Raw genomic sequence first — 26,989 nt, forward strand, 5'->3', positions numbered from 1 at the left:
GCCAAGAAGCCAGACTACTGGATCAGGCTTCTTCCAGAATGTCGGTGGTCAAATCAGTTTATTTGCCCTAGAGTGTAGGTGGCCAAATCGGGTAAAGATCTGCTCATTTGGCAACCTTGTAAAAGTATGAGTAAAAGTCAGTTTAAATTAGGGATACACCGAATCCAGGATTCGGGTCAGTATTCATCCAGAATTCTGCCTTTTTCAGCAGGATTCCGCCGAATCCTTATTCCTGGAATCGTTAAAATCACGTGACTTTTCTTCATAAAACAATGTATTCAGCCAAATCTTTCACAAAGGATTTGGGGGTTCAGCCAAATCCAAAATAGTGGATTTGGTGCATCCCTAGTTTTAATGGTACATATCCTACATCACAGAAACATGTCTTACATATTCTTAAAGGAAAACTATACCCCCCGAACAATGTAGGTCTCTATAGAATAATCTAATCTTACAAATCATTTTTTAATGAATCTCATTGTTCTCTTGAATGTTTTTTACAATCAAGCTCTGCAGTCAGCACTTCTGTAACAACAAAAATTATTAATGAACCATGTCAGAAAGTAGTAGCATCTCCCATGCAATTTACAGACAGAGAATGGTCTGAGATTGATGAAGCTAACAGCATTAAGTACATTCCTCTGAAACCAAGCATTGTGCGACTGATAGAGCATATAAATTAATGGAAACATTTTCCTAGTTATAATATTTGCTGTATTTGGCAGTTATCTATTCGAGATTTTACGAGTGTTCCTCCCAGGTTTCTTCTTGTATAGATTCCTTTTCAATTACATTTTCCTGGACTCCTCCTTTGTGTTGCACAAAATCCTTTGTTATCACAGCTTCTTGCAATGTGGATTTAAACTTCTGCTCTACTTCTTTCACTGCATTTCTCTAAAGAAGGGGAAAATAGTGGAGTCAATATAATATATAATAACGGAAAAAACAGCTTCAAGACATTGGTGCAAGAGTGCACTCCTTACTGCTCATTTAGGGAGCTTTTGCACCCAGGGATGTGCTATTCTTCGCACGGAATGTCAGATCAAAAGTCCACTGCTCCGTGCAAAGTGCAGCACCAGAATGCGCACCCCAGCACAGTTCTTACCACCTGCCTTAGTGTATGCAGAAAGGACAAGGCCCCAATGCAGGCTGCACCTCCTTCCATTCTGTACCTTGTGTTTTTGAATGACATGCAAGGTTTGGGACGGGTGACTACGTGCCTCCCTCCACCCGCCTCTTTTGAATGGAGCTATGCCTAACACAGGCAGTATGCCATTCAAAGCGCATTCTGCAGGTCTCTGCACTCTAAAATCAGTCACTAAATACTGACTTTCTATGGCACCTTATAGTAGCCCCTCTGGCCAGAACCCACAGATTGTCAGTCCGGGCCTGCTTCAGAGCTATGTAATTTTTTTTATTAACTGCCAATATGAGTTTTGTAACAGCACCACCCACTGCAGAACAACATCAGAACACTTTTCTAGTTGCCTTCTGAACGTATGTACAGGTGTGGGATCCGTTATCCGGAAACCCCTTATCTAGAAAGCTCTGAATTACGCAATGGCCCTCTTCCATAGACTTTATTTTATCCAAATAATTGAAATCTTAAAAAATGATTTCCTTTTTCTCCATAATAATAAAACAATACCTTGTACTTGATCCAAACTAAGTTATAATTAATCCTTATTGGAAGCAAAGCCTGCCTAATGGGTTTATTTAATGTTTACAGGATTTCTAGTAGACTTAAGGTATGAAGATCCAAATTATGGAAATATCTGTTATTCGGAAAGCCCCAGATGATGAGCATTCTGAATAACAGGTCCCATACCTGTATCTCTTTTACTGACGGTACAGTTACAGAAACTGACCAGCAGGTGGCAATGTTGTTACAATAATCTTTATATTGGCAGTTAATAAAAACCTTACAAATGTGCTCAGAAAAGCACCCTGAGAAATGTTATAGTCAGATTCTTTAAAGGAGAATACAACACTTTACAAAAAAAAAAAACATCCCCCCCCACGTAAAAACCAGCCTAACTGCCCTCTGGGAAATGCCCCTAACTTTTAGGCATTCAGGCATCGGAGTTTACTGCAGCCATCTTCCGGCTCTTCGGTAAGCTGAGCGGCGCATGCGCGGTTGGAGCAATTTACTGGCTTGTGACAACTGCGCTTGAGCCAAAATGTACGGAAATTGCCGAAGTCCCGGAAGAAGATGCAAAGACCTGGAAGATGGCTGCAGTGAACTCCGATGCCCAAATCTCTGCTGAGGGGTAAGTAAAAAGTTTAGGGAAATTTCCCTGGGAGGGGGGGGGTCGGTTGGGTTGGAAGGGTTTTCTTAGTAAAGGGTTGAATACTATAAGGGTTTACTATCCTATAAGGGCTCATCATTTACGAAATGCAGGGTAGGGTGCAACATGCATGTACAGCTTAAATGGAATTACGGTGAAGATGCTCGTGTAGTTGTACCCTTAGGCTACAAATGTATTGCTATTGCTACTTTTTATTACTTATCCTGCTATTCAGGCCCTCTCCTATTCATATTCCAGTCTCTTATTCAATTCAGTGCATGGTTTGCACCCTAGCAACCAGATTGCTGAAACTGGAGAGCTGCTGAATAAAAAGCGAAATAACTCTAAAACCATAAATAATAAAAACTGAAAACCTACTGCAAATTATCATAGAATATCATTCTTTACATCATATTCTTTACATCATATTAAAAGTTAGCTGAACAACCACTTTAAGTGGATGTTGTAATTCTGCTTATTAATGCCTACATTTTAAATCAATGTTAAATCTGCCCCTTGAGAAAAACTACACTTGTGCACCTTCTATACCGAACTAATAGCAGTCTCTTCCATTCATGCACACTCCTCCCACCCATATCCATTCCCTTCTGTCCTCTGTGCCTACCCAATGTGACACCCCCATCCGTTATTATATTTCCCTTACCATTATTATATTTCCCTGGGCCCACCTCACCCAGCCATGATACATTTTATATTCATACACATTTTTTTTCTCAAACACAAAGGTGTTGTAATGTAATGTTCTACATTTCGGGGTAAAATAAAATGCAGTATAAAGGCGCAAATAAACCAAAAATGGCAACCATGGGAAAAGTTATGTGATATCTAGGGCTAAATTTATTACAATACATTTAGGAAGACAGAAAAACAGCCGTAAGGGAATGCTGCTTGGCGATGAGGCCACGGGAAGCCTGGGGCCTCTTATCTATTTAAACAATCACGCTGGGGCCTGGAGACCACCCTCCGCTCACAGGGACCCCATGATTATTGTGAGGGGTTCTCCACGCTCTTTTGCCACCGCCCAATAGCGACTATTTGGCTTTTCATTGGCAACCCTTTACTATAGTAACCGGAATACAATTTCCGGCGCTGCAAAATTGAACCTCTGTGGAGCCATTTCTGATTCGGGCATTTGCCAATAGCTTCCTGGCAGTATACAGGTAGGCGGTACCAGAATCTGCTGATTGGTCATATTATTAAAGAGTGATGTCATAAGATATGCGACAGACAGGCAGCCTGACAAAAGAACGTATTTGGTAATTTGTCTTTCGGCACCTGTAGATAATTCTATTTGTCTGCAGTCTAGCTTCTCTTGCTCAGCCTATTTATTTATATGCCACGGCACTCATATCATTTTTTGTAACCCCTCGTGTCCTTGGCTGGAGGCATTTGCTGTCTTTAGAGGGGAGAGTTGTTCTCTCCTGTATTTGAGGTCATTGATATGTTTCTCTTTAATTCTGCATTTGCAGTGAAATTGTGAGTTTTGCACTGGGCCTTTGGCCCTCCAGGAAACCCAACAGAGCTTTTAAACCCCCTCGTATCCCCATGGTTAAGAGATTGAGTGTTCAAATGTTTTTCGAAAAAAAAATTTGACCATTAGATTTCAGTTAACTGAAGTCTATGGGAAATATTTTATTCAAAAAGACACATTCAGGATTACTGTGGACAGCTGTGTGTTCTGTTTGATGCATTATTTCTAATACAAGAGCACACGCTGCAGACAGACAGGCTGAACTGTTCTATATCTTCACTGTATACAGGCACGATTTATATGTTTGTTTTGGGGTATCTATTCTAGAGCTCTTGCTCTCCCACTGTATAAATTCTTTCTGAAAAAAATCCATGTGCCATTTTAGTTATATTTCTAATCTGTGAAAATAAATTTGCCCTCATTTATTTTGCTGACTCCTAAAAACACCTTCCTACCACTGTTGCTGCTGTGAATAAAAAAAAGACCAGCAGAACCTGTGAAAAGCATAAAAGAGAAAATGCTCAGGGCTCCATTAAGGTCAGGGCCCACAGAAAAATCCCATTACTCCATCAGACCAGGCCGACACTAGGTTTGCACTTTCCCGAACCTGTGTGTCAGTCTTCTGCACTGGTCTATGCTTTCTGCTACTGACTACTAAGTTGCTGTGCATTTTGTGAAGCCTTGTGCTTTATGCTGTTTAACTGGCTTTCAGGTTAGAACTGTAAGTAATGTAGAATAGACTTTTAAGTAGTATTAGTGCAGTGTTAACTATTTTACCTTTGTTAAAAAGGTAGCAAAATATTTTTATTTTCTGAATTCATACAGACACTGCTTGCTGCTACTTGTAGACTGCTAATAACATGTTTGATTGATTTTGATTTTCATGGTGGGGCAATAAAAAACACATTGAACAATAGAAAAAAATTGTGGATTTTAGTTTCCCGATGTCTTAGAAAGCAGGCAGTCAAAAAGGCTGACGCAACCTAACTCACAGGATACTCTTCTTACACTTGCATACTTTTGCTTCTTCAACCTTGTTTTCATGCTCGACCGACTCAAAAACTGTCCATTTTTTGCACCTGCAGACTAACAATAGCACAGCACAATGCGGTGCTTATGTGGCTCATCCATGTCTAGACTCGTGCGGATGCTGTCTCAGCCTCAAGGCCGAGCTTTGAGTTCCACTGGTCCTGCTGTATATGATGTGATTATATCTGGCGGTGGTATGGTTGGAACGGCAATGGCCTGTGCATTGGGTGAGGATTTATGGAATAAATAAGATGTGTCAATAGTGGAAAACATGGGTATGAAAGCAGAAAAAGAGAGTTTATGTGAAATAATAGGATTTATAGTATTGGTGACTGTATAGCAAATAAAGAATAGATTTGGTTAAGGGGTTTGTACATTTTAAATGCTTGCAACAATTTGTTACATTTATTCTTGAAGGAGGTAGGGCTCCCCCACAAAACAAAGAACTCACCAGGCCAAAATTGTGGCTATTAATAAAAGAGCCATTTTTGGCAGCTGAGCACATAATCTTATTTCCTGAATTATTGTGCAGCAAAGAAAGCACCTAAAAAAGCAAATAAGTAATTTTGGAATCCCAGTATGATTAAATGCATGCATGAGTAGAGATTAGGTTGTTTTATGTAAAAGACTATAAAAGGAAGTCACAGATTGTGTAGGAATGAGTGTAGAAAGTGACTTAAAAAGCACTTTGCCACAGCTAATAGCAAGAGTGAGTTTATTAATTTTTGGTCAATTTAGGCTCGGATCCTCACTTGCAACACAAGAGAATTCTTTTGCTAGAAGCTGGGCAAAGAAAACCATTTGATCGTCTACCAGAGAGCTTCAGCAACAGAGTGAGCTCCATTACCCCAGGCTCAGCAACCCTACTTGCCAGTGAGTCTAAGATTGCAGATATTTTATATTTATATGAACGATAGACTATTTATTTATTTTGTTATGCCCTGTAGGTTTTGGTGCTTGGGACCATATCTTGGGCATGAGGCTAAAACCATATAAGAGAATGCAGGTAGGCTTAATGTACGATAAAGTTTTATCACCATGTATTGAAATCCATTAAAAAGGGGCAACAGAACACCACTTGTTCTCCCATCTGTTTCTTGGAATCAGCCCTAGTCTACCCATGTGAAAGGAAAATGTATTTTTAAACTGTAAAGACCTCTTTACCACACTTTTTTTGTATTATACTGTGGTACAGTTAAAAGCAAGACATTATACCGTACTGTGCTTTTTGCAGGTTTGGGATGCCTGCTCAGATGCGCTGATCACATTTGACAAGGATGCAATGGAAGATATGGGATATATTGTGGAAAATAATGTTATTATTGCAGCACTTACAAAGCAGCTGGAATTAATGTCTGGTAAGACCACAGAACAGGGAACATGGTTATGACAGTAGGGCTGCATATAAAACCAAATGGAACATGTGTTTCTTAACTGATCCTGAGTAACGGGCTCTTACTGTGGAATATTCAATTTTTTTATTTTAGATCATATTGAGGTTATGTACAGAAGCAGAGCTTTGGGCTACACATGGCCCCCACCATATAATAATGGTGAAGCCACCCCTTGGGTAGAGATAGAGCTAGCAGATGGCCAAAGGCTCCATACAAAACTCTTGGTAAGGTGTTTTCTAGTCTGCTGTGTGTCTGTGTTTTACTCTTCCTAAAATATTGTGTACTTTCAGATTGGTGCAGATGGCCACAACTCCATGGTGCGTAGTGCAGCTGGAATGCAGAGTGTCCAGTGGGATTACAATCATGCTGCTGTAGTTGCTACACTTTATTTGTCTGAAGTAAGTTCAAAATGTCTAACATTTTACTGCATAAAACCCTGTAGAAGAAAAATTTTTAGCGATTTCATCATTAAATCCAAGAACTAGAGGGAGAATGAAAAAATAATCATACATATGTATGGATAAACACAGTTCAGAAGTAATACACTTAGAGATTTTGGTTGCCTTACCAACCCTTTTTTCAAGATAACAAGTATACCCGAGACTGTAATATGCTGAAGATACGAAGGTTTATTAAAGAAAATTGTCTTTCTTTATCATTTATCATGAAACAAACATTAAAGTGAGATTTCTGCAGTTGAGAACAGTCAAAGTTAAACTCTGTATACTGTATATAAGATCAGATAGCAGCAAAAGTGTAAATAATAAAAACATATAAAATAATGGTTCAATTCTCACCAATGCATCCAAACCTATACTGTGATACTGTGTGTGTATTGCACAGTTAGTAGTTGCACAGGTCCAGCACATTCCCGCCCCGCTGTGATGTCACGGAAGGGGGTGGGGAATGGCTGGCACAAGCATATAAAAGGGTTTGCATGGAATCGGCAGTGGGGCAGTAAAAGGTTGCTTGCAGGGTGTGCTTAGGCTAAAGTTCATTTGATTGAAGAATATAAAATGTTCAGAGTTGCAGGTACTAGTTCTGGCCTAGCCACACACCAGCAATATACTTTTAAACAAAATGGAACACCAGTACCTTGTTGTGCTTCAAACGGGGTAACCCTAACTTTTATTGCAAGTTGCTTCAGACACTGCACACCCGATCAAACGTTTCAAGACCCAAATGGCCCTTCCTCAGTAAGTTCAGCCTGCATGAATACAGTGTGCACAAGTTGGCCCTACTTGCGGATCCCGCAGCCTTTAAGCCGGCCTGCACATCACTATTGCTATTGCACAACAACATTTATTATACGTGTGTTCACCTTTGAGATAACTTTTAGTATGATGTAGAGCATATTATTCAGAGAGTATCTGCAATTTGGTTACACTTTTTATTATTGAAGGTTTGTGAGTTATTTAGCTTTTTATTCAGCAGCTCTTATTTTAAGCAATCTGGTAACTAGGGCCCAAATTACCCTAGCAACCATGCATTGATTTGAATAAGAGACGGCAATATGAATAGGAGAGAGTCTGAATAAAAGGATCCGTAATAAAAAGTAGCAACACATGTGTAGCCTTACAGAGCATTTGTTTTTTTAGAGTGGGATAGCGACTCCCATTTGCAAAGAATCAGAAGAAAAAGACAAATCACTATAAAACTATAAAAAAAAAAAATAATGAAAACAAATTGAAAAGTTGCTTAAAATAGGTGGTTCTATAGCATAATAAAAGTTACTATAAAGGGGTGGTTCATCTTCACACAACTAGTTGTTTTCAGAGAGATCACCAGAAATAACAACTTTTTCCAATGACCCTATTTTCTATGTGTGACTGTTTTTCTAATATTAAAGTGTAAAGTGTCATTTTTCACCTTCTGAAGCAGCTCTGGGAGGGGGGTAGCCAACCCTCTCTGTTGATACATTTCTTATCTTTGTCCCTGCTGAGCAGAATCTCAGGGTTTCATTACAGACAGCTGTAGAATTGGTACAATAGTTGCTAAAACTCAGAGATGCTGCTGAGAAATGAATCAACTAAATATTGCAAAATTGGAACAGTTTAGAGTCTGCACCTGAATTACTGAGCTGCCAGACTGAAACACAAGAGGCAGGAACATTCAACTTTAAACTTAGATTTTGGAAAAACAGAAAAAAAAAAAATAATGGAAACTAATATAAAAAGTCTTTATTTCTGGGGAACAATCTAAAAACAACTGAATTGAAAAAAGTGTTTGAAAGGGGAACAACCCCTTTAAAGGTGAGCCACTCCTTTAAGCGAAGAAATACCCATGTTTGACATGAGCTTCTTCAATTAGACTTATGTAAAAATAAAGTACATAAACACATACATAAAATCAGAACTGACACAAAATACACATTTATTTAATATTTTACACAGACACACACATTGAAAGGAAAAGAATTATAGTCTATCTCTGACTCTGAATAAGTAAAAAGGTTGTTTAATGTGCCGGATTCTTATTTACATCTCTTTTTCTGTCTTCGATATAGGCAACTGATAACAACGTTGCCTGGCAGAGGTTCCTTCCCACTGGGCCCATCGCATTACTGCCTGTAAGTCCACCTTGTTACTTTAGCTTTTCTGTTTCATCTTCTATTGTGTAATTGAGTATCTAGTGGGCCTCTTCGTGTAATGCAATGAGGATACTGTCATGATTATAGCACTTGCAGCCGCATGTAACTTTTCCCGTGGATATAGGGGGGTCACACACCCACCTTCCACACAAGTTAGACTGGCGTAACTGACCCTGAAGACTGTCCCAACACCCACAAAATTCACAAAACTTGCTGCTACCTCTCTCTGAACTTTGAGAAGCACCCAAAATTGTTACACAAACACACTTGGTTCCACCACCGCCAAAGAGTTAACTAGCATATATCCTGCAGAGGGCTAAGGCACACGGTTACACATGTTCAGGGTCTGCGTTTATTTAGAGCAGCAAGGACAAAGCATATTACATTTTATTTAACGTTATAAAACAGTGCATGAGTACAAAAAGATGTTACAAAATGGCATACATTAAAATAGTCCTAATGACAAACCGCTAATAAAAATGAAAGGGAAAAACATAAAAAACCTATTCTGGCTATAAAAAAATAGCCAGAAGAGGTGACTATTTATCACACAGTTCAGGGGTATCTGGTAATCGGGCACTACAAACCCCCCTCCCCCAGTATTGTAAAAGGGGGAGTGGCCTAGCAGGGCACAATTTGTTTTTCCATAACTTCCTGTTAGAATGGACTGGGCAAAGAACATAATGATCATAACTCCTTACAGGAACATAGGAGATAAATGATATTATATTTGTTGGCCGTGGTTTTTCCCACTTGTTCCATACTCACCAACCATTAATACTGTGTGATGTGCACCTGTCAAGATATTCCCATTTTATAATCAGAGTACCAAGGCTAATCCTGTTTGGACCCATTTTACAGCTTATATTGTATTGAACAAAACCATATCATAACAATACAATACAACCAATTTCTTTATATTGTTGGTACAACAGGTATGGATTCTGGATTGATAATGTGTTTAGGTTAATGTTATAGCGTGACCTCCACATCACTTATGAGGGGTCTTTATGTAAACTCTAAGTCACCCCTATGTGGGCTTTCACGTACCCACCTGGCATGGTGCTTATCAGCCTGCTATCCGCCATGGTGTAGAGCAGGCAGAGCCGTTTCTATGTGAGGAGCTGCCTGAGGTGGCTTCTGCAATGCAGCCCTCTCCCCCAGCATACCACAGGTTGTGTGATTACACATGGCTCGTTACACATGGCTGACTTCAGACCTTAAAGAATAGAGTCCTGTTAGGCCTGTATGTTCCTAATGTTCCCTTCACCAGCAGCAGAATATTTTATAAATACCTTGCTGTACTAGGAAACTCTTACATGGCCATTATTATCACAGGTACATATTCCATGGAAGTGTAACACCGGAGCAAGACAAATGCGGCTTTTTACTTACATTAAAGATTTTTACTTATATTTCTATAATATTTTTATATTTAAAATAAAGAATAAAAAGTGATAGTGTTTCTTTAAGCAGATATATGTTGGATGCAACTGAAGAGACGCCCATTGGAAATTCTTAATAATGATCTTGCTTTTCACAAGCAAAATGAACGTACGCACATATAGCATATTCCTACTTTATCTTTGTGCTGTTGGCCATAACAATTCCCCTGCTTTTCTGTTTTTGCAGCTTTCTGATACGTGTAGTTCCTTAGTGTGGTCTACATCTCCTGAACATGCATCAGAGCTTGTCAGTATGGACGATGAAAGCTTTGTAGATACAGTCAATTCGGCATTTGTGAGTATACTCAAAAATTACACAAATTTTCAGGCTGTATATTTTTCTTTATTTTCTGTGCATCTGTTACTAGTACTAGAATGTAATACGTCTTAATCTGAACATTAGTAGTTTTAAATGTTTGTTTAAATAATAGTGGAATCTATGTAAGGACTGACTGAGTGGTGTGACTGTGAAGAGTGATTGGTTGGTGTATGAGCTGGCAGCTGCATTTATTATGACCCATTATTATGTTTGTAATGAAAGTTTACAGAAACAGCCCTAGCATCTAGACAAAGGCATTTCCAACGCCATTAGAAATGACTGGACTTTTTTGCTATAAAGATTATCCATTTAACATACAAAGCATTTTATCTATAAACCAACAGAGTTTTTGCATGTTGTTGCCCACATATAATTCATAAAATTGGAAAATGTGCCTTGAAAAGGCAGCACTTTTGCTTAAATCTGGCTCAGGGACAAACTATTAAATCTGCAGGCCAACTGTTGGTTGAGTATTTTATCAGTGTGCTGTTGAGGTCCTTACCCTATGGGATTTTCAAACTTGCCCAATAGATATGTCTGGTTTTCGCATGGGCACCAAACACCAGCCAATAAGTTTCCATCATAGTCTGGAGGGGCCAAGTTGGCAGTTTTCTTTTCCACAGTTCCTCAGTCTTTATTGGCTGTAAGGTAGCATATTAAACCTTTTTACTCGCAATCCTACAGCACATAAATGACCATTCATGCTTGGCCCCTTCCCTCTATTCACCTTTATTCCTATTTTCTTCTTGTTGTACATTTTTTATATGGTTAAACAAAAGCAAATCTACCAGACCTACTTTTTTTTCTTCCAAATTTCTCTAAATTGTTTTGATTTTGCTGTTTTTTAGTGGAGCAGTGAGAATCATTCAGAGTTCATAACTTCAGCTGGCTCTATACTTCGCTCAGCTTTGTCTTTCTTCGTGCCATCTGGCTCCTCTCCTCGTCAGCTCCCTCCCAGCGTGTCACGTGTTGAGCAGAGCAGTAGGATTGCCTATCCTTTGGGATTGAGACATGCCACTGAATATATCCGGCATAGAGTGGCACTTATTGGGTATTAGAATCAGACAATATATAATTTTTATACGAACAGTGTGTTTTTATTTAAAGCATGATGTGACATCTGTCTGTATCTGCAGTGACGCAGCACACAGAGTGCACCCTCTGGCAGGTCAAGGAGTAAATATGGGCTTTGGGGATGTTGCCTGTTTGGCCCATCATCTGAGTCAAGCTGCATTCAATGGAAGTGACCTGGGTAAATATATACAATCTGCAAGAGTTGGCTTTTTAATGGGACACAGGCCATAATAGTGTTTGTAAAACAACTAGTGTAGGTCTTTTTTAAAAATGCTGCTGCAGGGATTGGGTATACATGATTTATATACTGCATATATCGGTGTGCTTGAAAAACTATTTCCAACCCTGTAGGGCAATTGCCAGGTAACATGTTGGGATCATCCCACCTATATCATGTTAGTTGCATGTGCATAACCTCTTGTAATACCCACACAGACTTTTCCCTTTAGGCTCAACAAAGCACCTTCTAGAATATGAGACTGATCGACAGAGGCACAATATTCCTTTAATGGCTGCAGTTGATCTGCTAAAGAGATTATACAACACAAAACAGCCCCCAATTGTACTTCTCAGGACGCTTGGCCTGCAAGCTACGAATGCACTGACTCCAGTAAAAGTAAGAAGCTGATTTTGTGTTGAAACATCTACCTATTTAGTGATGGGGAATCCTGGATATATTAACTCCCCAATTTTTTTTCAATGTTTAGGAGCAGATTATGGCCTTTGCAAGCAAATGAGAAGATTCGCTTTGGATACGATGTCTGATTTTGACTATTCAGGGTTTACAGTTTTTGATTAAAAATATATATATATATAGTTTTAAATAAATAAAATTATATTTTACTTTGATTTCTTTTCTGTGAATGCTTCTGCATGTTGCTTTGCAAGACATATTATTTTATACCATATGTTGTGTTGCAGAGTTTGCTCTCTAACTTAATTTGAATCCCACCAAGAAGTACTGATGTGGAAGAAAAAGCAGCTGCGTAAATGGCGCTGGTGGACCATTCCACAGTGCCGAGTTCACGATTCTCCCTTTACCCTAAGCACATGCATAATCTTAAAGGGGTAGTTAACCCGGATATTAACTTTTTTTTATTCAGTTTTGGTTGCCAGGATCAATGCCCTCTAAAAATCAGAGCATTTTCTGTTGCAGGCTGAATATGAAGTTTAATTATTTTAAAATTATACAAAATAAAAACAAATATATACCAGTTGAAATGGTGCTGTTCCTGGGGAATTTTTAGTCTTGTTGTTCAAAGGCCATGCAACAATTTTACACACTAAGCACTGAGACAGACCTAATATTTTTTATCTTTTATTTGCTCATACAGCTCATAATACAAAGTGGGCATTTAGAATGCATGTCATAGCTTTACTCATTTTGTCTGTGTATAAATGAAATACAAATGTAATGTATGGAAAGTATCTGGAATGTGCATGCACCCAGGCTGCAGAATATCATAACAAAATGTGAATGTGCCCAGCATTCCACGTATAATTAAATCAGTAATGTACATGCTCAGGGTTAAACTGCACATTAAGGCATGTGTTTATGCACAAGCCTAAAAGAAATAATTATGTATACTGTATGTTTCATGTGAAAAATATTTTGTTGTATTTTAACCAATAATTATACATGTAACATTTTGTATACATTAAATTTCCTTCAGCATGCACGACACATGCATTGACACTTCATAGTTATTGTTAATATGCACATTCATTTTTGCATACTTAATTTTCCTGTGCTGCCATGAATCAGCATATCAATGCAGGCTGCTTTACACAGTATGCCAAAATATTGCTGTACGCACTGGCATTATTATACAGAGAAAGTATTGCTAGCTGCTCTGTCACAGCTGCATAAATTCACATACTACCATGAATGTGCACTTGTCAGAACTGAAATGAGTAAACATGTGTTGCAGCTGAGGATCATTGGCACCATTTTGTCATATATAAATCTATGCTGTAATTGGCTTTTCATGACTAGGTAATAGATGATACTTATGAGTGTTAGGTCACATATTCATTTAAACACAGGTGGTTTTGAAACAAATAAATTTGATGTTTTGGAATCATCTTGCTTTTGGAAACAGAACTAATTTTGTTGGTGCAAGGATTGTAGGACATGGAATGTAGCCCCTAAGGTCCAGCTCATTTCAATATCATACATCTTCTTGGTAAACTGTTGGGAGAAATATACACTTACTTATTTGTACAGTTGTTTGGGCAAAGAAAACACATACAACACCCTGTTACCTTACATATTATGTGACACTTATTTCTGTGTGCAGAGCATTGAGAAAGGTATACAGATTTTTTGAATGATCACTACAATTGTAGCCTTGTAGAGCAATCGTTTTTTGGCTGCTGGGGAAAGTGGCATATAGGTTAACTACCCCTTTAACTAGCACTAAACACTTTGATTTATTACTACAGCACCATACCTAACATATACATAGTTGTATAGTATCTGTTTATAAATATGATCAAACCTAGGAGCTTCTTTCATTCACAGAAGTTTTTCACTCTTGTCTCGTTTTAATTGGCCATGTCCTTGGTGATTTCATGGAGTATTTATATATAATATCAGTCCATGATTTGGAAAGGGATGATAAGGATTATTCAAAGAAAGCAGAGAACAATGACTGAATAGATTGGGCCTAACCTGTTCTGAGTTATAACACTGATAGCATGCAAGCATGTTTCAACTGGCAGAGAAATGCCTGAAACTGCCTTGAAGTCTCACATTCACTTGAATGGGAAATACCTGACTACTAGAATTGGCATTCAATTTGGCTGAAAAGCACCAGTACTAGTGGTGTCAGACATACTCTATTTATTTAAATGGGAGTTGCCAAGGATGGTTGCATACTTTGCCATCTGAAATGTGACATCAGATTTACAGAAGCGTTTCACCATACATAATTAAAGAGATAAACCAAAAATTTTATAACATTGCCTTTGCGTGAGCTTTAGAATGATGCCATAAAAGTATTTGCCCAATGCTTTTACATTACGTTCTAATATCCTTGTTCCTTTGTGAAGGGGCTGCCATATTTGTGCTTCCGTAGTCTGCATTCTAATTGTCAGGTTGTGTAAAATAAAGGGGATTTTGCTGAACAGCCATAACTAACAAAATGTAGGCATTCCTTGAATACAGTATGAAGTAACATAAATAGTCCAAGTTGCACTGTGATAAAAGATTGCTCAGATTATCAAACTACAGAAGATAGGTACCTGCAGTGAAGTGGTATCTTCAAATCCAAAGCCTTCTTTGAGTAATGCAGTAATGAACGTAAGATCCATACACAGGAAGGGGCTGTGAGTGGAGGACAGCTCTGTGTGCTCACAAACTGCAAGAAGAGGCTACATCAGAGACTGACATGCAATGCAACAAAAAATATGTGGGACTGGACTCTCTGGGACTTCTGGCACACTACAAATCTTACAGCAGCCCTCCCTGCACTTAAAAACATGGCAAAATAATTGTACATGTTCATTGTAAATATTCATTGAAAATAACAGAAAATGATCTAAATACAATGGGTGCCCAAAGACTAAATGAGAAATGCGTGACGGCACAAGTACTTCGTGACTGGAAAGTGCCAGTATCAGTGTTGTTGCATTTTCCATTCAAATGAATATAAGGCAGAAGTTGTGGTTTCAAGAGCTTTAGCAGGGACATATACAAATAATACACCTTGAGTGTCATCTGCCTAATGCTTTGATCACACTACAGACTTTTATACTACTCTGTATCTGAAGGAACATATCTGAATCTTTATCTGAAAAATTATTTTATTTTTTATAAAATGATATCCAACTGCCATTAGATTATGAATGCCATGTGAATGAGTCTTGCCTGTAGGTATTCTATAGGAATATATACCTTCTTTGGCCCTTTTAGCAAAGTCATGGACTTGGAGACTACCACCGTGCATATGATCTGTAAAGAAGCATAACACATAATTAATAATAAAGGTGTCAGATGCACCAACCACATAAATGGAATTCCACTCACCAATTAAATTTGTATCCACAGCACGGTCATAATAATAGGAAAAGGCATAAAACGGGCTGTCTCGTATTTCAGGGACTTGATGAAATTTGCCCTGTAAGATTGGCAGAACCTCAGAGTAGCATGCATTGAACCCGCACTGCCCTACACAGAACAGAAACAGATGAACGCATTGATGGGAGCCATGAGGAATAAGGCAAGTGAGAGGAGACACAATGGTGACAGAGAATATAAAGCAGCATATATGATTGCAAGCTCATGAGGAAAAAACTATGCACATGAGTAGGAAAAAGACTGCAATGAAACATTCATTTGCTGTTATTCAAATGAAGTTCTAGACAGAATAAATACAAATATTATACACCCTTTGAAAACTTCACATGCTTTACTTACCATCAGATTTCTTTTCATATCTTAACGTAATACCAGCAAAGTTCCATTCGCCTTTTATTCCATGAGGAAAACAGTTACTGTAAAAGATCTGCTTCTGTTGGGCTGGAGAAGTAAAATGTAAAATTGAGTGGGTACTTTCATCAGCCCCATATGTGTACAGTATGTGCTCTGTGTGATATATACACAGTACATATATAATAATAAAAAAAAATGTTAGGCACCCCCAAGTGATTGTATTGACTTACCTGAAACCCTGGGCCGGTGCTCCTATCAGCAGAAAACTGCACCGGCCGGGGTTATACCAGTGAGCACCACGGAGCGATCTCCTTCCGTCCTCCTCCTTCTTTGTGAAGAACGTTAACTAAAAAGTCAGCTATTTCATTCAACTGCGCAGGTGTTTCCCCTGGGAAATTTGAAGAAAGAAGAAGACGGAAGTGGATCGCTCTGTGGAGCTCACTGGTATAATCCCAGACCGGTGCAGTTTTCTGCTGATAGGAGCACTGGCCCGGGGTTTCAGGTAAGTCAATACAATCACTTTTTATAATTCAAAGGAGAAGGAAAGGCTTGGTGGCACCCCCAAGTGCACCAAGCCTTTCCTTCTCCTTTAAATGATAAAAAGTGTACAAACTGACATTTCACCTGTAGCAACAGCCTTTTTCAAAGTGAATAAATTATACAAACACCCGGTTAAATACTTTTCTTGGCGGGAACCCATTGTGGCGTAAATTACTGACGTATCTCGTAACACAACAGCTTAGTAAAAACATACTATAAAACATCAATAAAAGCCTCCTTATTGGTTTAAGAATTAGTGGTGAGCACAACTTTCCCTTGTTTGTTATAATTTATACAGGAGCAGTGACCAGCTCCATGTTGTAGCTCCCATCCTTCCCAGCTATAGTCAGGTGATCCCACTGGTGTCTAATAAAAGGGCAGCCAAGTTTGGGAGTTTTACTTTGAAAGCAGTTAGTAAGTTGCAGGTAAAACTTAGTCCCTTTGTAAAATGTATAATGAAGCAATAGAATTCTTAATGAATCAGATAACATTGAGCATAGGACTGGCCAGATATGGGATGACTTTGACGTAGTTGGCCAGCTTAAATGTATTGCAATATATGGACAAACAATCCCTGTTTTGTTTAAAGGGTAAGGAATTTTTAGTAGCTTAAGGCACAAAATGTCTCAATGTCCTTAATATATTGATTATGGGTTGAGTGCAGAGGACTCTTGTATTTGTGAGTATATATATATATATATATATATATATATATATATATATATATATATATATACCTTTATTTCTCCCCAATAAAAGGTTATCTCAGGTTAATGGTCTGTTTGAATATGTATCTGTTATTGTTGTCTTTACAGTACCTGGCATACAGATCCCATTCATAAATCTGTGTTTTGTGTAAAATGTGTACAAATGCCTAGGGTTGCCATCTCGTCATTATTTTACTGACCCAGTGAATACAGAGTCAAACTTGGTGGGTCCTGGTTCTTATGGGCCCCACCACCCCAGGCTTGTTTTTTTTTTTGTCCATTTACCAGTTCCATGACTATCAATGATATTTGTAGTACATCTACATTAGGTAGCTGAAAGCAATGACAGCAGATGTGGGCCCCACTATATGGAAGTTCCTCATAATTATTTTATTGATTTAATATAATTGAATATTTACCATTTTCTGCAGACGCTCCAAGCACTGCAAGGCGAGCAACTTTCAGTCCAAGTCCCAAATAGCTGCAGAAAACAAATAAATGCATAACATAAGCCCCCATTTGTGAAATCAAAACGTGTATTTAAGTATACAGTCATCATACTATATATTTTGCAATTACATTTCCCACACAGAGAGCACTGTAAGACACTCCTAACTACAATATACTAAGAACCATGGATCAGTAAATATTGATTATCTAAACACACAAGTACCATACCAGAGAAAACCTCCCAGATTGAGCATAAGGCACTGTGAAATATTTTAGTGACTAATAATATTACTTGGGTAATCTGGTTCAAACAATGAAATGAAGAACTTTCTGATGCTACAATCAGAAAATGCAATATTTAGCTGTGTGTGTGTACATTTGTAATTTGTGATCTCTTGTCAGTGTGCAGTGAATATTTATTATCTACCTGTGAGTGTACAGTCGGTATGTGCTGTTAAACAGCTCAACAGAGGCAAGAAAGTCATGTGGTGTCTGATCCAGTGTATTCTGAAATTGAAAGAAGTCACCATTAGCTTTAAAATAATGATTTAAAATAAGACCTGTCATGCTGAAAAGTGACCAAACCAAAGAGGAGAGTTACAATTCCAACCTTTTACCTATAACAGTCCCCCAGCTGTAAGTGTGCTTGTAGCATGAAGAGTGTGATGGTTCTTTTGAATAGTCTAAGCCAAAATTTGAGGGGTTACTTCCCTATGGGGAAAAAGCCTATACCCATTAAAACTAAGGGGCTCAATGCTTACAATTTGACTGACTTGTTTGAGTCCTAAAAATGTAATTAGCTTAAAAACAGTATATTCGTTGTTGGTTACAAAACATAAACACCTTACCTTTGTTAAAGGCAGGAAGGTGATTTGAGTGGATCCGCCCCCTAAATCCAAAATTCCAACACTTCGATGACTGTGTAACCTACCTGAACAACATAGTTATGCAGCTCTTAATTACCATAATTACAATGCACATGTTGTGGGAAATACAGCTTTATGCCACAACATACACAACATTATTTTTAATTTACCTTTTAGTTTTTTGAATTGTAGGCACATACACTTAAGCCTGTATATATATTACTATTCCAGCCAACACTCACAGCTTTCTTTTCTCAATGAAGTGAAAAGCCTATGTAGGACTATGCTCCACTTAAGTTTTGCAATTAATTATTAAATGGAGACGCCGGTTGGCCAGCCTGGTTAACATGTCATTTGCCTACAGGGATCCCTTTAACTGCAGCCTAGTAGGAGCCTTCAATCTAAATGATATTAGGATAATCTCGTCACTAAAATAACCCAACATGATTACAGGTTACTATAGGGCTCATTTACTAAGGCACAAGCGCTAAGTGCATTAATGGGGAAAAATGTAATCTATTAAAATGCTGTTCATTGTGCCTACCTGTTCTACCAGGACATAGTACATTGTCCTTTTGAGAAAAATTGCACTGCGACATATACTCCAAGTAAAAGGGGTGCATCTAGACAAACCCATGTACTCCCCACATGCCAGGTACAAATTTTACCCAAATGTTCTTCATTCAGTACTCACCACAAAATAATTCCATATACACATTAGACAAATGTACCTGTTAAAAAGTTCACTGTAATCCAAGCAAAAATTCCTGTAAGCAAACAACAAATATAAAATATATTAAAGCCCAGCTGATACTAGATGGTAGAGAAATGTTGCAGCCAGGATTGGAAAAATGTAATTCTGCCCATCATTTTCAGTTTAATTTCATTTAAACAATGTCAAAGCAGATAACAAATGTAATTATGGGATGTCACAATGAAATGCTAGGACAATTATGAATTAAATGTTCAAGGCAAGGGGTAACCATACCAGAAACATATCATAAATAAATGACCCACCTTCATCTGCTCCATTTATGATGCTGACACTGTTCTCTGGAACTAGAAATGGAGATTCTTGAAATACTTCTCTTACCTGTAAAGAGATTTTTAAAAGGACTACCATGCATGTACCATGCAAGATGGTAGTTTCACTGTACAATTCAAGATAAAGAGAGAAATACCACTGAAAAAAGCCCTCTCTACAAAAAGAGACAATCTAATCTTTTTGGTCAGGGTGGCCCCTAACCACACAAGAGTATTATCTTGATGATACTCTTGTAAATTCAGTTGTATCAACCCAAGAACCTTTGTTCCAATGAATAATTAATTCCCTTGAGTATAGGATATATTTGAAATTAAACAGGAGTTTGAAATTGAGGTATGTCTTTAGTTCAGCCTCAACAATTACGTTTTTGGGAAATTTACGTTTTTGGGCAATCGATCCATGAGTCTGATTAAGGCATGATTTAAAAATAATAAATAAATATATCCAGATGACAATCATTGTTTATCATAGCCGTTTTCTCTAGATTTAAACTGAAGCCTATGAATAAGTGTCCCAGTGACACGAAACGCGTTAGGCGTGAGATGTTTATATATAGATAAAATTTTCATATTTTTACTTATTGGTCTGATCTGTGGGTGACCCATCAGAGTGCCTTGGTCCAACTTTTTGTTTATCTGTTCACGGCTTATCCGCTCCCTTGCGCTGAGGGCCTGGGGCAGGAGCACCTGCTCCATTTGTGAAGTCTTTATGCTTAAATATACTTGGTTTGGAGCACTGTTATTTATATAGCACTCACATATTATGTAGTGCTTTGATCTGAAACAAACCTCACACATTTCATGCATGTATTCAAACCCAGAACCCTGTCAGTACAGCTACTCCTTTTTTTACCAGCCATCTCACCTCTGACAATAGAGCATCTGACTGATTTACAGGAAGCAGTCGAAGCCCAGCAGTTGCTCTTAGAACAATTGGAGTGTGTGACCATTGAGTGGAGGGAACTTCCTTTTGTGCTAGGTCCAGCAACAAACGCACTGTGGCTGCACCCTGAAGAAACATGATATAAAATGCTTTATTTCTGAAATAAGTCTTGGTTTTTGGTAAACTTAACATCAACTATGTACATGCAAATCTGTCACAAGAAAGAAAACATTGCAACAGTTAATGGGACGTTACATTTCAATAAAAAAAAGTGAAAGTAGCAATCCCTGACAGTAGGTTAATATGTAAGGAAATAAGTTGAATCCAGTTATAGATAGCTACATAGTTACAGACAAAGTCCATCAAGTTCAACCCCTTAAAATGAAAACCCAGCATCCATACACACACCCCTCCCTACTTTCACATAAATTCTATATACCCATATGTATATTTACTATAGAGTTTAGTATCACAATAGCCATTGATATTATGTCTGTCCAAGAAATCATCCAAGCCATTCTTAAAGGCATTAACTGAATCAGCCATCACAACATCACCCGGCAGTGCATTCCACAACCTCACTGTCCTGACTGTGAAGAACCCCCTACGTTGCTTCAAATGAAAGTTCTTTTCTTCTAGTCTAAAGGGGTGGCCTCTGGTACGGTGATCCACTTTATGGGTAAAAAGGTCCCCTGCTATTTGTCTATAACAGGGATCCCCAACCTTTTGAACCTGTGAGCAACATTCAGAAGTAAAAGTAGTTGGGGAGCAACACTAGCATGAAAAATGTTCTTGGGGTGCCAAAGAAGTGCTGTGATTGGCCATTTGGTAGGCCCTATGTGGATTGTCAACCTACATTGAGACTCTGTTGGGCAGTACACCTGGTTTTTATACTACCAAAACTTGCCTCCAAGGCTGGCATTCAAAAATAATCACCTGCTTTGAGGCCACTGGGAGCAACATCCAAGGGGTTGGAGAGCAACATGTTGCTCACGAGCTACTGGTTGGGGATCACTGGTCTATAATGTCCTCTGATGTACATGTAAAGTCTAATCATGTCCCCTCGCAAGCGCCTTTTTTTCCAGAGAAAACAACCCCAACCTTGACAGTCTACCCTCATAATTTAAGTCTTCCATCACCCTAACCAGTTCAGTTGCACGTCTCTGCACTCTCTCCAGCTCATTTATATCCCTCTTAAGGACTAGAGTCCAAAACAGCACTGCATACTCCAGATGAGGCCTTACCAGGGACCTATAAAGAGCCATAATTATGTTTTCATCCCTCGAGTTGATGCCCTTTTTTATGCAAGACACTGGCAGAAGGACACTGTCCAGAATTAGACAACTTGTTATCTACAAAAAAACCCTAGATCCTTCTCATTTAAGGAAACTCCCAGTTGATGAATGGATCAACCTCACATCCAGCCCAGTATTCATAGCTTTGTCTTTCTTTGCTCTGTATCACGGGAATGGGTTTGATTTACATAGTAATAGTTACATATTTAAGTTGGGTCCAAAAGTCTAAAGTATTAACCTCCTCCAAATGTACCCCAGTGCACATACATACATACACACACTCCCACCGACCCCCTCCATACACTCCATACACATGAACTTTATATACCAATATCTATATTAATTGTAGATTTTAGTATCACAATAGTATCACAATAGCCTAGAATATTATGCTTGTCCAAGAAAACAACCAAGCCACTCTTAAATTAACTCTTAACAAATTTAAACAAAAAAAAGAACAGAAAAAATGGTTTACGTATGTGAGAGGAAAAGCTAAAAAGAAGACATATCAGTAGAAGATTTGGTGTTTACTGGGTAGGGATACAGTTGACAAAATAAAGATCTGTGACTGAAAAGTAAAAACAAAATTTGGGCTCAAATGAATAAAAACAGAAAACTATAAGAGAAGGTAGAAAGGAATCCAGATAAGAGAAAGTTATGATCAGATCTAGATTTAATTAAAACTGGCTTTGAAGTTTGTTCAAAGGAAAAGGATAAGGAAAAGGTTAGAGACAAAGTTGGATGTCATGATCAGGAAGTCAATGGAGATAATGGTAAGAAGCCATGGTAAGGAATCCAATATGGCTTTCTTGTAGAGGGATACAAATGAGAGGCATGAAAAAGATATAGATTAGGGTAGGTCCACACAGGGCAATGCCTAGTTTTTGTGGCGACCAATCTCCCCAAATGCCTTCCCTGTTGCTGCACCGGTTAAAATGAAAAAACACCAGCGCTAATCACACATGGCGATTCGTATACCGAAGTCGCCCGAAGTTTCCTTGTGAGTCAACTTTTAGCCGGCGCAGGAACAGGGAAGGCATATGGGGAGATTGGTTGCCGCAAAAACGAGGCGATTAGTCGCAGGCGACCAAATCTCCCCAAAACGCCCTGTGTGAACTAACCCTTATAGCAACTCTTTGTATACAGAGGCCAAATACAGTCACTAAATCTCAATGGCAAGGTGGCATTGAATATATAAAAAGGAGGGAATTATATAGGCAGTATGTAATTAATGTCATTTCAGTTCAGCCAAAGCAAATTTAATAGCATTTTCCTTAACCTGCTACATCTCAGCAGAGTGTCTACCACCCAACCTCATACAGACTGGTTTTCCTTCACTCTTTTACACCAGTCAGTCTACATTTTTACTTCTGTCCAGAACACTATTTAATGAGGTCTTTCATCCACAACTGATGGATCTGCTCTAATTTTTCCCTAAACCAGGAGAGCATCTTTTAGCCTTACCCTATATCCAGAATGGGACTAGTTATTTTCCTTTCAACAAATGTTCACTTTTTACCTTAGAAAAAAATATATTGGCCTTCTCCACTAGATGGGTACCAGGCCAAGGTGATAGCTAGTTATAGCTTCATAATTATTTTAGCAGAGAAGAGAACAGCTTATATTTTTCTTGCTTCTAAGCTGCTTCTTTATACTGTATTGCTGAGCCTGTCTAATCTTGGGTAGGCAGTTTGCACATCTCACCTTCTTTGGCTGATCAGCAAAGGCAGATAGTCCTGGCTTTATATTCTCAAATACTTCTCCTTCAAGCTCTAAAGGAGACCCTGATGGACAGAAGATAAATAGAGAATATTATGAGGCAAGGCAATAATTAAGGTAATTATTACATATGGAAATTGTGACATTCTATGTAAATGAGGCAGAAACAATGAGAAATGCGACACTAAATACTATAAACTATTTATTCTTTCTTGGCAGTTAATCGTCACTGATCTAATGTTTGTGTTGAGATTCTTCAATGTATCCACTGTAGCAAAGTAGTGATTCATTGCCACAAAAGATGGAATTCATTTTCTCCTGACACCCAACCACTTGTCAATCACATAATTCCACACGTCCCTGTATATCTTCTGCTAGCACCTGTAAACATGGATATTCTTGCCCAATAAGTACGACTGGTTTATTTAGTCTTATTTGATTTTAACACCCAACAGAAACAGAAACTAATGTATTTGTTGTATGTATCCACTGGCATACCCTGCTGATTTTAGTAGGGTCTTCTTTCACTTTCATCAACATAAGTTAGCATGCCTAAAGTAGTTCGTTTCAGTGTACCTATATCTTTACTGTCCATTCTTTCAATTTCCTTGAATCTTTGCAAATCTGAATTTCCCCTTCTAAACTGTTAACAGTATTGTCCATTTAAAAAACCCTCATTTTACCTTTGTAAACTACACCTGATATAATAGGAGTATGAGTAAGTAGAGGACCTATCACAGATCCATGACATCTTGTTAATTCTCCTATAACACTGTCTACAGTTCTTTCGTCAAAACTGTGTAAATTAAATTTTATTCCAATCCTTGTGGCTTTAGTCCAATCTTGTGTTAGTTTATTGTGTGGGAACAAGTCAAATAACATGCTTTAACTGATAAAAAAAAAACATTAATATATGGTCTTTCTACCGTCCCCCTCCAATTTGTTTCTTAGACTTTCTCATTAATAACCATGAACATCCTTGTACCTGAACACTATTATGGGGCAGATTTACCAAAGGGCAAAGTGGCTAACGCTAGCATCAATTCGATAGTGTTACCGCCCGCAGGAACATCGCCAATTTACTAATGGACACAGACGCCAATTCGCTAGCGAAAGAGACAGGTGCTAATGGTCATTCGGACTCTATCGCAGGCGACAATTCGTTACTAGAGTTGCCTTCGCCACCTCAGACCAGGCGAAGTGCATTCAATTAGCTAGATCTTCCTCAATCTTCTGTCACTTAAATTATATTCTGTGAGCTAAAAATGCATCAAAGTCCAAAAAACACTGGTGTCTTTTGCCTTTTTTAGCTGGTTGCCTGCAAAAGACCTAACTTAAACTTTTTTTGGGTAACCAGTTTTCCCGATACATTTGCAAACATATGGAACATTAATTTTATAGGGGGCACATGTGTAGGGCATAAGAATAACTCTATTGTCTTTTTTGAGGTTCCCTGGATATGTGTTTTTAAAAGTGTAATTTGTAAGTATATGCACCAACATTTAACATAAAGACGTCCATAAAACTTTAAATTTCCCACCCTATGCAAATTGACCTGAGAGCAAGATCCCTAGAGAAGTTTCGCTAGGCAGAAATGAACGCCAGCGCTTCTTCACTATCAGATGCTTGCATTGCCGAAGTAACGCTAGCGAAAAGTCGCCAGCATTCAGTGAATTAGCATAGTCTTAGTATAGCATTTGTGCCTGGCAAAGTGTAGCAATGGGTGTGAAGACAATTCGGCCTTTAGTAAATCTGCCTCTATACTATAAAACAGTCTCTTTCAAAATAACCATGAACATCCTTGCAACTGAACACTACTCTAAAACAGTCCCTTTCTAAATATTCTTAATTCTTCAGTGTTTTTCCATTGATTGTGCTACATTTCTAAACCTGAAGGATGTGTCTTCTTTCCGTTACATTCATCCCTATATAAATTAAGGGGTTTGGCTGTATAAGCACAGAGCCTCACTCATACCTGTAGCGCTTTGTTTAAATTTGTATATGTGTATCCTTGTCCCAGTACTTCCAGCATCAAACATAATACCGTAAACTGCATCATCATGGGAATTTTGTCCACTTGTTGCCAATGGTAAAACTGACTTAAAGGTATTTGTTGGTTCCATGTGACAGAAACTGTAGTCAATCATGCATGCTGTGACAATTATAAATACAAATGATAACCACCATTCCATTGTCTTCTTAAAAGTGAAGGTCCTGTAAAAAAAACATAGCCTGAGTGCATTCAAAAATAATGGCAAGTCACATCTGAAAAGAGAACATATTGAACATAATACAGTGGTGTACCTTGTGCTCTATTCATATTGTATTGTATGATATTAATTATATCTACGACTTGTTAGGATTACTTGAGAAATGTCTGTCACATCTACATTTTCCATTATTGTAAAGATTTATACACGAATTAGTCTTTATGGCGCCTATTTATCATGATGTGTAAAATTATTTACACTCAGTCCCGGACTAGCAATCTGTGGGTTCTGGCAAATGCCAAAGGGGCTGCTGTAAAATGCTATAGACAGTTACTGTGTGGACCTCTGTGTACTTGGAATGCCAGGGTCTATAGTGAATCCTAGTCCAGAACTGTTATAGATTTTATTTTATTCAGGTTAAAGTTTATTTGCCGTCTAAATAAGATGCACTTTATTGAAGTAATAGTGATTTAGTATTTATTGATGTAACACAATATTATGCTTTAAATTAACGTTATGTGATTATTGCAGATTGGTATATGCTAGTGTGCACTTTTAAAGAGGTGTATCTTAAAATATAGTTAAATATAAATATAGTTGTGCAGCTAGTGCATCTAGTGAATCATCTATAGAAACCAACCTTTGTGTTTGTGTTCATCTGAAGGCTAGGGCCAGATGGGGCTAAAATCTGCCTGCTGAAATCCACAGGCTAATATAAGTTCACTTGCTAAATTTTGCTCCTTTTATCTTCTGTTGGGATATGAGGCCCATTACTATTAGTATATTCTGCAGATATTCAGAACAGAAAGAAAAACCTGTATGCCTACATGTCTTGTAACTAACTATACATGCAGATAATAACTATACATGCAGATAATTACCTTAACTTGGATGTAAGTAGCCGATAACTTGTCCGTAGCTGGTTCTGTGTCCTTTTCTACTGATGAATTCCTGCCAGAATCTGACTACTCACCCTTGTTTTAATATAGCTTTGGATATTTGCCACAAATGGAAAGCAATAACCTTTTTCTGGCCAAGTCAGAGCACATTCTGATGTCACCTCTGCTGGTATTACAATAAGAAAAGATCCATTTCCACTACAGTTGCTGAAAGCTGCCGATAGACAATCCCATGATGCATATGTTAATATTTACACAGATAGCGCTGGTTCAAAAGTTATTCCAGATCACTGAAGGCACGGTTTAATTA

The 26,989-nt window shown here is 38.2% G+C and overlaps 2 protein-coding genes across 4 annotated transcripts; one reads left to right on the top strand and one right to left on the bottom strand.

The window, feature by feature from the left end:
- The first annotated feature begins 3,551 nt into the window (after window positions 1-3,551).
- coq6.L (coenzyme Q6 monooxygenase L homeolog) lies at window positions 3,552-12,480 on the top strand. 3 transcript variants are annotated; one of them, NM_001096095.1, is given in 13 exon segments: window positions 3,552-3,565; window positions 4,866-5,036; window positions 5,548-5,682; window positions 5,757-5,815; window positions 6,044-6,167; window positions 6,297-6,427; window positions 6,494-6,601; window positions 8,710-8,772; window positions 10,426-10,533; window positions 11,406-11,608; window positions 11,694-11,809; window positions 12,081-12,247; window positions 12,339-12,480. In NM_001096095.1, coding segments are annotated over 12 exon segments (1,395 nt in total). In that variant the 5' UTR covers window positions 3,552-3,565; window positions 4,866-4,885; the 3' UTR covers window positions 12,369-12,480.
- A 456-nt stretch (window positions 12,481-12,936) lies between these two features.
- On the bottom strand, window positions 12,937-26,749 carry entpd5.L (ectonucleoside triphosphate diphosphohydrolase 5 L homeolog). Its single transcript, XM_018230324.2, has 14 exons — window positions 26,662-26,749; window positions 25,546-25,784; window positions 23,556-23,635; window positions 20,539-20,682; window positions 19,647-19,722; window positions 19,361-19,396; window positions 18,612-18,694; window positions 18,191-18,270; window positions 17,733-17,794; window positions 16,052-16,153; window positions 15,662-15,802; window positions 15,530-15,586; window positions 14,878-14,993; window positions 12,937-13,822 (listed from the first exon to the last, which is right to left on the bottom strand). The coding sequence occupies exons 2-14, from the start codon at window positions 25,760-25,762 to the stop codon at window positions 13,736-13,738; spliced, it is 1,281 nt and encodes a 426-aa protein (XP_018085813.1). The 5' UTR covers window positions 25,763-25,784; window positions 26,662-26,749; the 3' UTR covers window positions 12,937-13,735.
- Window positions 26,750-26,989: the final 240 nt, after the last annotated feature.

The sequence above is a fragment of the Xenopus laevis genome, chromosome 8L, assembly GCF_017654675.1.
Source record: "Xenopus laevis strain J_2021 chromosome 8L, Xenopus_laevis_v10.1, whole genome shotgun sequence".
Classification (NCBI taxonomy): Eukaryota; Metazoa; Chordata; class Amphibia; order Anura; family Pipidae; genus Xenopus; species Xenopus laevis.

Excerpts from the sequence above, each read along its gene's own strand:
- entpd5.L (XM_018230324.2), bottom strand. The coding sequence starts at position 25,762 with ATGGAATGGTGGTTATCATTTGTATTTATAATTGTCACAGCATGCATG. Across the intron at positions 19,723-20,538 it reads CAGATGCTCTATTGTCAGAG|GTAAGAGAAGTATTTCAAGA; the intron begins GTGAGATGGCTG and ends ATCTCTTTACAG. Across the intron at positions 17,795-18,190 it reads TACCGACTGTACACTCACAG|CTATTTGGGACTTGGACTGA; the intron begins GTAGATAATAAA and ends TGTTTTCTGCAG.
- coq6.L (XM_018229195.2), top strand. The coding sequence starts at position 4,886 with ATGCGGTGCTTATGTGGCTCATCCATGTCTAGACTCGTGCGGATGCTG. Across the intron at positions 11,810-12,080 it reads ATTCAATGGAAGTGACCTGG|GCTCAACAAAGCACCTTCTA; the intron begins GTAAATATATAC and ends TTTTCCCTTTAG. Across the intron at positions 12,248-12,338 it reads ATGCACTGACTCCAGTAAAA|GAGCAGATTATGGCCTTTGC; the intron begins GTAAGAAGCTGA and ends TTCAATGTTTAG.